The sequence below is a fragment of the Rhipicephalus sanguineus genome, chromosome 4, assembly GCF_013339695.2.
Source record: "Rhipicephalus sanguineus isolate Rsan-2018 chromosome 4, BIME_Rsan_1.4, whole genome shotgun sequence".
NCBI classification, from domain to species: domain Eukaryota; kingdom Metazoa; phylum Arthropoda; class Arachnida; order Ixodida; family Ixodidae; genus Rhipicephalus; species Rhipicephalus sanguineus.
The window spans coordinates 86941074-86954608 of record NC_051179.1 but is presented as its reverse complement, the minus strand read 5'-3'; the positions used below and the strand labels follow the sequence as shown (position 1 = coordinate 86954608).

General features: G+C 45.9%; 1 protein-coding gene across 1 annotated transcript; it reads left to right on the top strand.

The window, feature by feature from the left end:
* The first annotated feature begins 260 nt into the window (after nt 1-260).
* Nucleotides 261-613, top strand: LOC119388849 (uncharacterized). The gene has a single exon (XM_037656234.2). The coding sequence runs from the start codon at nt 270-272 to the stop codon at nt 588-590; it is 321 nt and encodes a 106-aa protein (XP_037512162.1). The 5' UTR covers nt 261-269; the 3' UTR covers nt 591-613.
* Nucleotides 614-13535: the final 12922 nt, after the last annotated feature.

The following is a 13535-nucleotide window of genomic DNA, read 5'->3' as shown; positions in this document are numbered from 1 at the left end:
TCATTCATTTTCATTGCCATCAACATTCAATACTGAAAATAATTTAAAAATTTTCATAAGATGAATTCTTGGTCATTCCCCCTGAGTGGGTATGAGCCATGCGGTAGAGGATACTACTACTACTACTACTAAATCCGCTGCAACAAAAACGAGGAAGTCGAGCTTGAGCACCACGCGGCACGCGAAGCAATTCTCTTTGAATTCGTGCGCAAGCCGTCTTGGCTGTTTTACTTCGGGGCTCGTATAGGAAGGCCTTCGCCTATGCAGCCATGGCCAAAGCAGCGAAAACCTTCGTGAATGAGACCCTGGACAAGAACCCGGTGGTGATATTCTCCAAGAGCTACTGCCCCTTCTGCAAGAAGGCCAAGCAGGTATTCGACGGACTCGGTGTCTCCTACCTGGCCGTGGAACTGGACAACCGGTCGGACGGCAGCGACATCCAGAAGGTGCTCACCGACATGACCGGTGCCAGCACGGTGCCCAGGGTGTTCGTCAAGAAGCAGTGCCTTGGCGGCGCCTCCGACGTCGAGGACATGAACCGCAACAACAAGCTACAGCCGCTGCTCAAGTCCCATGGACTTCTCAAGTGAATGGCCGTCATCTTATAACTCGAAACTGCTGCTGCCGCTGCCCCGTACGGCTAAATTTCGATCGGTCTGCGTGATTCAAGCTTGCGCAACTTGACACATCGACGCCCGATTCGGCACATAGCGCACAAAGCGAATATTATAAAGAAAAAATTAACGATTTCTACGCTATTGTAATGATTGGTTTATTTGATTTGATCGATTGATTCTGGAGCGCACGGCCGAGATAGAGGGCCGCACTCGCCAATATATGGCTGCTAAATAATTGGAGTGCCTTTTTCTTTGTTTGTGCGTAGCTGCAGAACCGTACACAACCGCTCAGGCTGCTGCTTTTGCGCAAATTTCTCGTGGTGCCATAACCACCTCTAAGCTGTTGCAAATATGCGTGACCCCCCAAAAATGCATTGCCGAGGTAGTGACGTGAGCGTGCCTCGTTCAACAGTCTAAAAAGGAGGTGATACTTCCCTCTGTTCGCTGGAATATTGACGGAGAGTTACTGATATACAGTGACTATTTTGACGCTGCGTGCTAACGCAGCGTCCCAATAGTCACTGTATATCAGTATTGATGTATTAAATGGAGTATAGAGTTATGGAGTATAATATATGCCACCTTCAAATAAAGGTAGCATATACAGTAACTCTATACTCCATTTAATACATCAGGTACGAACGCTGTGGAGGCTAAAACCCCTTGATCTTGGTAAAGTACAGCTGCTCCTTGTACTCAGCCGCTGCAGCGCGACCTCCTCGCCCATCCACGGCCGGTCTGGAGGCGCGCGCTCTCTCCTTCCTTTACGACCTGCGCACGGGGCGCTGTTTCTACCTATGGCCGCAACTTCGTGGGGGCGCTCCGAGCCAACCCGCTCTGAGGTCCCTCCATAATTTATTGAGGGACTTTAACGCGCTCTAACCCGCTCCCGGCCATTGCGGAGGCTAGCGTGCGCAGGGAGTGCTTCGCTTCAGACTTACCATGGCCCTTTCTGAAGTTACTCTATATATATGGTATGCATGGTACCAGTGTGATAGAAACATGGTAGCAATTGTAAATGGTGACTCTGCTAAATTCCATTTTTCAGAAGGGGTGGCGCGGGCAGCTCATGCGCCCGCTTCTGTTGCTCGGCAGAGCATCGACGCGGTTATAACAAAGCATTTTTTATTTTTTGTAACTTCGATGTAAGTAAGAGGATGAATATTGCATTTGGCGCGCATGTGCGATCGTGCGTCGCACTCAGAAGGCTCGGCCGCATGATCCGGCCGCAGACTGCCGATATGCCAAATCGCCGACAGCACTCTACCTAGCGATCTGGGAATATAACAAGAAGCCGCAAATGACGCCTATCCAATAACCAACACAAGAGCAGTCAGAGGCACCGTTGACAAGCCGTAATACCGAGTACGAGCTACGCCTAGCGAACAGGGCTATGCTATCAGTTCAAGCTCAACGTTACTTGCGCTGTAGTGGCCACCCACCTCCGGGCTTAACAGCCTGGTCAAGGAAGTAAAGGTTAATTTGCTCTCTTCTTCATGGTTAATAAAACAAACTTTAAAAGAGTGTAGGCACCGATATCGTCGATGAAGATTTCAAAAACTCCTACCCGAGGCAGGAAACGTCTGAGTGACACTGAAGATAAGTATCCCGTTACGGCAACAACACGTGGAGTACCAAAGCGGGGGCGTTAGCAAACCTATGTGCACTTTGCTACATTTCACACGTGCGCCTCCACTTAGCGGCATCAGGTCTACCGAAACGTGCAGCTGCGTCCCTGCACAGTGAGACCAAGCCTTCGTCGTTATCGACGTCGGGGTAATCCAACAATGAGCGTCCGGCCAGACGCGAGCAATAGGACGCGAAATACAATTCCTTTTTTTTATTTCTTGGCATCGGACTCCAAAATGTTTTCAAGGTGCACGTGGCCGCGGTCATCAAATTTGCGTTAAACATCTCCAACGTCACATCGTTGCTCCTCACGTTTTGCTGAAGGTTTTCGCGGCAACTCTGGAAAAGGAGCCACGCTTCGTTTCTGGTCTTCACAATGCAAATAAATTAGCTTTAAGTCGATTCTTCACTGTCAGAAGAATAATGAATTTTATGACTATTAAAAACTTCTTTAAGTATATAATTCACTCATAACGTGCGTTTACCGAGAGAAAAGATACGAGTATAAATGTACATACTGTCCGCACCACCCCCCGCGATAAAGCATCACGCCGACATTTTGAATAAGTGTCTCCGAGTCCGTGCACACCGTTGTGTTTACGTGCGTGAATCTCGTTCCGTTCTTATTGCGGTGCTCTTTATTCTGCTTGAAAATTACCAAAAGTCATAGCCGTGAGCGACGCGGGTTCTTCCTTCGTCGTCTCCGGCAGTCGTCCCGGCAGCACATTCAAACTGTTGTGGGGCCCATCTGCAGCAAGGGCTTCGTGGACTTAACATGAGCCTGTGCTCATTGGATATTGAAACGTGATCTAGCGCTAGCGTAACTTCAAAGAAATCGATGAGAATTTGCACTGTGGTGTTTGACTATCAGCGCACGTGAAAACGCGTACCAAAACAAAGAAAACTGGCTTGCGACGTATTAGGCATAATGTGAGCCTCAGCCAAGCGGTTTTTCGCGATAGTCTGCTTGTAAAAAATAAATAAAATACAAAGAAAATCGCGCGTAGTCTCACACCAGCTGCCTTCACCAAACATTCCGCCTCATTACTGCGCAGGCAAACGCGTTCTCCAATAAAGACGCACGCGATGCGGATTCAAGAAACGTAAGGATGTCGTTTTCAGCATGCCTCCCAACCCGCGCTTGCCTTTCACGCCTCAATTACCCCCCGTTTGTATAGATGGCCCACGTGTGAAGAGCCGTGAGTCACTGAGCACAAAGTCCGCTTTGTTGTCGGATAAGGATTTCGCGTGCTCTGAGGCCGCGAAACCCCATCACCTCACAGGCAACGCCCCTCTTTTGACGGCCGACGTGTGCAAGCACGTTCTCAAATAGTTCGGTGCAGTACAACGAAAGTTAAGTCGTCAAGCGACCCCATTGGGTACACATGTAACGAACACTGTTTGCTGTCACAAAGCTTCGAACGTTTCTTTCTTTAATATTAAGTTCTGCTGTTTTGCGTGCCGAAACGTGGTGATCCGGAAACGTGCAATACCAGATTAATGTTTGCCATACGGGCAAATCTACTAAGTACACGGGTGTCTTTGCATTCGCTCCCCTTCCCCTTCTACCCCTCTCCCTCCCCCTATCTCCCCCCCCCCCCCGAAATGTGGCCCCCGTGGTCATCCACAATCATAGCAGCGTGATGCCTTCGCCGCTTAACTATCGCGGCAGGTACGCTCACTTCTTACATATAACAACTTTCATATATCGATTTGCAAACCTATGTGCACACTTCTCAGACCGGCGTGTGCACGCGGTTGCTGCAAGGACGAGCTGCAAACTCCGCAAGCAGAATGGAAGGTTCTCGCTTCGACGGTTTCTTGCGCGCATACTGCGCGGTACTTTGTCGCTCGAGACGACGGCTCCCCGGCGGATGCCGCTGAAGCGATTGTCTGACATTTCGTCTGTAAACTAAAGCGTTCGTCTCAGGGTTTCGTGACTGCTCCGACGAACACGCCATTTAAGCTTGCCGTGAGGAGGAACTCGGAAAGGCAGCTAAGCAATCTCGCTTACGTCATGCTTCGCAAGAGTATGCGGCATAAAAACAGCGCGGCGTCACCGACAGGAGCACGGACGCGTTCACATCGGCCGGTGAAGACATCGTTTTCCGTGTGCGTCCGCCGTATCTGCGTATCCGTGGGGAGAAAGGAAATGCAAGCTTCTTTGATATTCCTGGCTGTCTGCGGCCTGGCCCTCGTGTGGTGTGTGGCCGAATCTGGTGCCCAAAACAGTGACGGTCAGTGCTGACGATAACTGTTGATATTGGTATTACGGTTTAGCATCTAGTATAGAGCCAATCAGGCGGCGTGGCGTGGTGATTTTAGGAAACTATCTAGGTGTATGCAGAGTGTTTCAAGAAATGCGTCCAACCTTCTCAAAAAATCAGGAAAATCCAATATTTTCTCGGGGCTTTCAGAATTGCTTTTTCTGTAGCGGCAGGAATCTTAAGGTGGTTAAGGACATCATTTAGGACAGTAATTAAGAAAGTTACATTAATTAAATTTTTAATTAGTGGAGTTAGGTGATTGTGTCAAATGGGAGAATTGAAGTTCTTCATGCGAGGAACCCATCCGAGCTTTGAGATTTCGAAAAAGCGTCCTCTAGTAATTGTTGTGGCGTAATGAAATTCAACGAAATGCAACAGCTTTCAACAGCGAAAGCCGTCGAATTCAGTTGAATTTCATTACTTCGTAATCATTACTAGAGGCCGCTTTTTCGAAATCTCAATGTTGGAATGGGTTTCTGGCACGAAGAACTTCAATTCCCCATTTTGACACAGTCGCCTATAACTCCACTAATTAAAAAGTTAATTAATTCAACTTTCTTAATTACTGTCTCAAGTCATGTCTCTGACCATCTTAAGATGCCTAGCGCTACAGAAAAAGTCATTCACTCACTTTGGACGTCTCAGAAGAATATGGCAGTTGCGTTCTTCCATGTTTCTGCTTAGGTTTCGCCATTGAATTTGGTTGAAATTCATTACTTCGTAATTATTACTAGATGCCACTTTTTCGAAAAGTTGAGTTGGGTTTCTGGCATGAAGAACTTCAATTCTCCCATTTGACACAACCACCTAACTGCACTAATTAAAAAGTTAATTAATTTAACTTTTTTAATTACAGTCCCAAATAATTTCTTTAACCATCTTAAAATCCCTGCCACTACAGAAAAACCAATTCTGAAGGCAGCATTCAAATATCACATTTTCCTAATTTTTTGAGAAGTTTGGACACATTTCTTGAAACACCCTGTATATTAGGTAGTGCCATTAGCCGTGTCATGCCAAATGTGCCCATTCTATCTATCTATCTATCTATCTATCTATCTATCTATCTATCTATCTATCTATCTATCTATCTATCTATCTATCTATCTATCTATCTATCTATCTATCTATCTATCTATCTATCTATCTATCTATCTATCTATCTATCTGCACTGTTAATTTCATCTCTAGTTCACTAACATTGGCCAGATACAGTTGCTCTTGATGGTGCAAGGAGTATGCATTCGTCGTCAGAACTAGGCCTGATAGTGTGTAATTTCCGGCAATTCGTAAGCGAAATATAGCAGAGGAATGTCTTGATAGACAACCTGTAAATGTTGAGAATGACACTCGGTAGAATGATGATAGCTGTCAACTAAGCACTCTAGAATATCAAGATGGTTACGCGGGCTGGTTGGTTGTCAGTGATTGTGAAAACGTTTAAAGAGCAACGGAAAGAAAGAGCTAGTTGCAACGGAAGGAAAAGGCGTTTCCGAGCATAAATCCTGTGCTAACTCTTTCGGTGAAGACGCTGCCCATCTGCAGCTTTAATGAAATTTGCATTGCTAAAGAAATTCGGAACGTTTACGGTATGTTGTAATGCTTTTAGTACCATTCTAGGCTCCCCTCTATGACAAACTGCCGAAGGTGACCAGCCAGAGGGTTTTAGAGTGATCTCTGTAGCTCAGGAAACCATGGTATAACGCTACGTTTTCTGTTATTGTTGCACGTGTGCACTGCCTATTCAGGGATTTCCGCACCCCCACTTATGCCCTTGAGCAATAAGGCTTACTCAGCCCCGCCACGGTGGTCTAGTGGTTATGGCGCTCGATTGCTGACCCGAAGGTCGCGGGATCGAATCCCGGCCGCGGCGGCTGCATTTTCGATGGAGGCGAAAATGTCTGAGGCCCGTGTACTTAGATTTAGGTGCACGTTAAAAAACCCCAGGTGGTCGAAATTCCGGAGCCCTCCACTACGGCGTCTCTCATAATTATATCGTGGTTTTGGGACGTTAAACCCCAGATATTATTATTAAGGCTTACTTATGGGTTTATTGAGCAAATTCACGAATGCAAGAAGGTTGCATTTACGACATGTGAAAAGAACATGCGCTTATCTCTCCTTAATATGTTATTGAACTTTGCGATTCGCGAGGAGGATGCGTTTCCCCAGACCTGATATCCGAGAAAAAATAAAGAGAGAGAGAAGGTCGGCATCTTGAGATAGTTTCCAATGTACTCATCTCTCATAGCAATGCCAGATATTTCGAGAGCTGCGATGTGCGTGTTCGTCTAAGTGCAGTAGGAATATATTGCGCTATTCTTTGTGTGGCGTGGTGTTATCTGTCGACTAAAACTTTCAACAAGAAATGATCACTGGTCGTTTTTCTTGGAAGGGTGGAGGGTTTTCCCCGGGGGTGGAGTAAGAGATTTTTGTTCTCAATACTTATACTTTGTTCTTGATACTTATTATTTTGTTCTCAACAAAAGTATATTTTTGTTCTCAATATCTTCCTTTTATTTCTTTTTGTTTTTTCAAGCTTTTACATCGTGCACTCCATCACGTACACGAAAGCGACACGCGGGCTCGATGTTTAGCTTATAACAATAGGTTTCGTTGGCTTTGGACTTCATAAGTTTGTAAGCTATTCAAAACCATGCCCCCCTCCCATATTTTCGTTTCGTATTGACTATGTGGGGTACGAGGATCTGACCTGAACTATAGTATCACGTGTTTTCCATTGCTTGTTTGTTTTATAATACTAGAAGGATCACTGCAGTGACCCTTCCGGTACTTAACCATTGAGTCATGTTGTCATGCAGCATACAGTCTATAACGTTCCTTGTAGGATGTACAGGATCTACTTTCACATAATTCGCATTACACCATGCAGCGAGTAGTGGCACATAATAGGCGTACTAAACGTTAACTCTCTCTCCCGGTTACTGAGGTAGATATCGCATATCACATGGGTGTTCTGGTAGCATTAACCCTTAGCCGTCTGTCTACGATACACTGCTATCAAATTAACTATTTAAGTCAACGCTGTGCAAATGACCGTCTCCGCACTCGTGCATCGGTTATTTCGCTAACCAATTATTATTTCTGAGCTGCTTCTAAACCTCCTAACCGAGTGCTAGAATCGTTCACTGTAAAACGTTAAGCCTAACCTGGCTATCCTGGTTAGGCCTAACTCTGGATGGCCCAGACAGATTTCCCCATAAACGAAAATTTAAAAAAACTTGTCAACGTTTGCTTCTCGTTTTGGAGAGTATATTTCAATAAAAAAGGCAAACGAAAAGTTATCTGCACAATAACTTAGTTCTTATGCCTCATGAACACTTAATTACTAACTGGTTAGCTGGTCCATCAACGACTGAAAGCTGGCTTCGGCATATCAAGCACTCTACTATAGTCTATGCGTTATGTTTCCCGTGCTTAACTCGGAATCGTGAGGTGTCAAGGTGACGTATAGCCTATACAACACGTTAGGCATTACAGTGTCAACCAGTATAACCTGTTTACGCCTAAAGAAACTTCGAGGTCATAAAGCCGGGAGTAAGTCTCACGAGCCGACCTCTCAGGCGAAGAAGCGCCTCAACGAACTTTATTTAATCGTATCATTTTCATGTTGTGTGTTCATCTCTTTTTAAACAGATCTGAAGAAAGTTCAGGCAATCATGAAGTGTCTGCAAGGAAATGATGTTGGCGCGAAAATGGAGCGAATAAAACAGGTGAGATGATGCGCCACTATGTAAGGTCAACGTACAGTCAACGTCAGGTCAACGTACATACACACGTTTAAACTTACCACTATATATGGACGAATGCGCAACGCGCATCCACCGATACCACTAATAACTATTGCGTTGAAGTCGTCATTCTAATATGTTCAGAAGAATGTCATTCATCTGCTCAACTATTAGACAGTCACATTCGCATCCCACTTCAAAAAAGCAAAGGATATATTAGCGAGTTTTAGTATAGCGGGAAACGCTTACGTTAGCGTTAGCGTGCGTCTCAACGCTAACGCTAAAACGGAACGCGCTGCGTGTCAACTGGTGGTCTTTTAGTACAGCGAAAGGCATTCCCGCTAACGCTCACGCAAGCACATACGGCGCCATCTAGACATAAAAACACTAAATGCACTGTAGAATCCACAAAAGCGCCACCAAATCGAGCTGATCCAAAGTCACCACTGTTGCGTCTCCATGTCGCGTTTGCAGAAGTGTTGAGTTCTGACACATTGGTTTCCGTCGACATGCCGCGTTCGAGAATTCTCCAAGACCCCTAGTACCTGGCCTTTTTAAGCTGGGACGCATCACGCGTCACATTCATGCACTGCCGCAAAAGGCATGAAGGGAAACGAAGCCTGACATGTATCTGCTTGACTTGTGGCCGTATCTTGGAAACAAGCGACTAAAGACAGCGTCGCCATCTCTGCGCTGCCACAGAAAACATGAGCGAACCTTGCAAAGAAATCTTGCTAAGCCTTCTGCAGCGCAAATCCACTTTGTATCTCAAAAACGGAGCTACTTCATCGGCGGTACACGGTTGGCGAAGCCTCATTACTCAAATATGAATCAGATACGAACATTATTAGGGAATGAATAAGTTTAATAATGCAGGACGACGGCTACAAAGATTCGAAGTGGACGGCTCTCGCTTCAACAGGCACCGCCATCTTGCCTTACGTACGGGATCTCTTGCGTGCGTTAGCGTTGAACGCTATACTCCAGAAATAGCGTTCGTACGTAAGAGCTCGGGCTACGTTTACGTTCTGCTCATGCGCAGTTAGGAGCACGCAACGCTAACGCTAACGCTAAATCCTTGCGTTTGCTGTTATCCGCTATACTAAAACTCGCTATTTTCTACGGTATTTCGTTGTATTTGCCATTTAGGCACATCCTCACTAACAAATAACTTCCATGTTGAACGCAACCTGTTGCCATAGTAATAGAGAGCTTTAGTGAGCTGCTGGGGTCTCCCCTCCCTTCTTGTGTTCTTTCGCACTCTCCCGCTTTCCTCTGTTCGCCAGCCACCCACAAAAAGACCTTGGGCTCGCAAGCTGTTTGGGGGTCCTGGCAGTAAAATTCACTAATATCGTCAAGATGTGGGCGTCTTGTAAACGCACGGCATGCACAAAGCATATATGGAGGCGGCCACGAGCATGTTAATGCGTCTTTGTTGTGTGTGTGTGTGTGATAACAAGGCCTAACAATTATTCCTTACGACGTCTCTTCTTTTCCAAATGCAACAGGCAGGAATGAATTGCAAGGATCATGCGAATGACCACAATGCACTCGTAAGTACAACCACACATTGGTTCCCTTTATTTCATTCTATGCTTCTGGTTATCATGTGGGAATGCGAACTATGTGTGTACGATAGATAGATAGATAGATAGATAGATAGATAGATAGATAGATAGATAGATAGATAGATAGATAGATAGATAGATAGATAGATAGATAGATAGATAGATAGATAGATAGATAGATAGATAGATAGATAGATAGATAGATAGATAGATAGATAGATAGATAGATTGTTCTCGAATGTATGTGTCTTCCAGCCTTCTCATTCGATTTGTTTTATTTGTTCGCTTTTTCTTTCCTTCATCTAATAGGCGGCGTGCATGAAGAAGGCAATGGTAGGTTTATTCAACCCCTTTTCTGTCCCTCTCGCTCTTTACGTAAACTGTGCATCACTTTATATGAAAAATTATTACGCGACAATTTTTTATTTATTAAATCATCACGTCGTACCAAAAACATTATCGCTTTCTTTTTCTTGCAATTGCTTCCCCCAAAAATTGTTTAAGGTGCTCTTCACCAAATTTGACGTCCTGACGTCATTATATGAAGACGTCATCACATGGTGATTTTTTGCGTCGTGCGTGTTGAAGTTCACGGCGATGGTCACTTTTCGATTTCATGAGGCATAAGGCTATCGGCTTAAAGATTACCGGCGATTCCTAATGCGAAAATGGTGCGCAGCAGGATTCTAGCGTTCGCGGGGCTGAGCCTCTACTCCGGAAGCTCGTTTAGCAGCTGCGGCACACGAAGAACATCCAAGGTACTTCCACCAGTCGTGTCGCGCTTTGTTAAGAAAGAATTGGCGTAAATCTGATCTGCAGGTCGAGCGCGTCCGCTGTTATACGTGACTCGTCTAAAGTTCCAAAGTAATCTTTTGGCTTCCAGAAACTACTACACAATTCGCGCCAGTATACAACAGGATTAACAATACTGTGACGCCATCTCTCGGCGGCGGCGTTGGCGATGAGCTTCTCTTTCGGCGTCGCGAACTGTAGGACCCTCCTGACCCCTTCGCCATCCTCGACGCATTCGTAATCTCGTGCTGAAATCTTCTTTCCTCCTCAACCTTTCGCTATCCTCTACGCGCTCCACGTTCGCTCTAATCATTTCGCCGTGTCCGTTCTCTCAGTTACGACGGACGAGGCAAGCCGACGCTCAACGCATGAACAGGCGCCTAAAACACCGTTCACGCTAGAGTTCGAAGCAGGCGAATGCGGCAAGACGCACTAGAAATCCATTCGCTTCGCTGCGTAAGCGGAAGGAAAACCAGGTAGCCAGCACGATCGGTCTCCGACCTACTTTAACGCGACGGTGTTAAAGAGCTCGTTTCGCAGAAATTCCGGTGTTGGCGTCGGTGTCGGCGTCGTTGGTTGTGAGCCAAAAGTCATCATTTTGTCCGGGACCGAAAAATCGAGAAAGATGCAAATCAGATAAATAATAAAAAGTTTTGGCTCGAAGTGAGCCTCGAACCCAGTCCGTCTGCGTGGCAAGCAGGTGTTCTACCACATAGCCACCCATTACAAAGCGCTCAGATATATTTAATCATCATCAGCTGCAAAAGCAGCAACAAAGTGAGCAGCTGCGTAAGTTCGCGTGTTGTCCTAGTGGCATGTTGTCGTACGCTGATTCTCAAAAGGAAAAATTATGGCGTAGTGGGCACTTAACTGCTGTACTTGCAGTAGGCATTCTAGGATAGTTTGAAACGGCCAGTGTTACGTGAGCTGTCGTTCGTTTCCTAACGGCACGGTTGAGGCATGCACCGAGAACCGAAGCTGTAGGCTAGCATTTGAGAAGGCGATGCGCACGGGGTCCGATTACGCTATCGCATTCTACTCTTGAAGGCGAAGCTCAAGCGTCCTCCAAGTTTCTTCAGCTACGTACATAGCGGACGCCTCTCCGCTGCACCACAGGCCGTACTTCGACTGCATTAACATGTAAATAGGGCTCCGTGTTTTTGGAGCTTATTTTTCTTGAAATTCGGGGGGTGTTTTTTGAGGTTTATTTTTTGGCGGGAATTTGGCGTTTACCACAGTTTATTTCTCATAAGTCCCCAATTCTCACAAATTCAGAGTTTAATTTTGCATTATTCTTGATGCTCCAATGTCATAAATGAATGATGTCTGAACTCGAAAACATCAGAACACACGAAGCGTATTATAGTTATCTGGAAAGTTTGAACGCACAAACACATATAAACACTAGCACAAATATTTGAATACAAAACATCTACGTTCGTGCGTATTACAACCTTAAACCTTGTTGCAATAGACGCAAGCATGCTTTACGTGGTCCGTATATTAGATGTCATTTGGCGCACCGAGTGCCACCAGGGGACCGTATATCAATATGTCGTCTCGCGCTCCCGGGGACCGTATAAATACGTTGACGTCTCTCGCTCCGTGTGCGAAGAGCTGCGGTCAACGAGGTACTGTTGACGTGAGGCAAAGTTTATATCGGCCAAACCGACCGATGTATCATGACCGCTTAGAATATGCTCCTTCGATAAACAACACACCAGGGTCATGTTGGACGTTGAAATAAGAATTTATCGAATAAATCCGAACTGTCTAAAATTTTACCGGCGAGTGTTTATCGGATTTTTTTCAGATTTATCTGAAAACACGGAGCCAAACCACGTTATGTAAACATCCGTCAGCGATATCAGAATGGTGGCCAAAGAGTCGGTGGCCATTGTCATCGACGCAATCACAAACTACCCGTGCTGCATGACAAAAATACACAGCCTCATCAGGGACACGTTTTTCAGGAGACTGGAATCAACAGAAGGTGCAGCAGCAGTGCGTTAGCGCGCCCCAGCATATCTCGCTTGTGCACAGCCGAGCGAATGAACCACCGCCAATACCGGGGTGTCCGCTATGTAGCTTCTACTGATGCATCTCGTGAAAACAACAATGCGAACTCTGCCTAAGGCCACGTTCACACTACGGAAGCACCAGGATAATGACGGAGCAATAGGTTAATGTAAACTCTGACGGGTTTCAGCGGATTCCGCCAAGACAAATGTCATATATTACGTACATCAGCAACATATATTTTAAGTGCGTGGCACTTTAGGGGCAAGGCTTGTCGTCCATCTAGTGTCTCATGTCGCATGGTCACGCTAAGACCACGTGGTCAATAAAGGCCTAAAATAATGCTCAAAATCGGGTTAAAATAAACGAACAAGGACTAAAGCAATACAATTACCAGAAATGACCAAGAAGGAATCCCAAGCAATTACCTTAAGATCGCTTAAATACGCTTCGGAAGCATGCGGCCGACACCCGAGCCGCACAAAGAGGGCACCACCGCCTCGCCGAGCGAGCGATTGCTCCTCCCACCGGCGTTTCGCCGGCGCTACATCTGAGAAGGAAACAACCGGACGGAACTCGCTGCAGACGACACAGTATCGTAACTGCTGTAACAAGCGGGAACTCGATAAAGCGCTGTAAAAAAAGAGCGCGCATGTCGCACACCGAGTTTGTGAATCTCCAAAACAAGATTCTACTTGTACCGGAAGAACCCTGCATGCTTACCTCAAACATTGACGTCATCGACGTTTTGTTAAATGGAGCAGTGGAAACTCTACGAACGGGAATCGCTGGGTGCCCGTGCTACGCACTTCCTCAGGCTTCACATGTGGAGCTTTATTTAGCGCATGATTTAGAACTGCACCAATCGCTACACAAGCTTGTTTTTTCTTT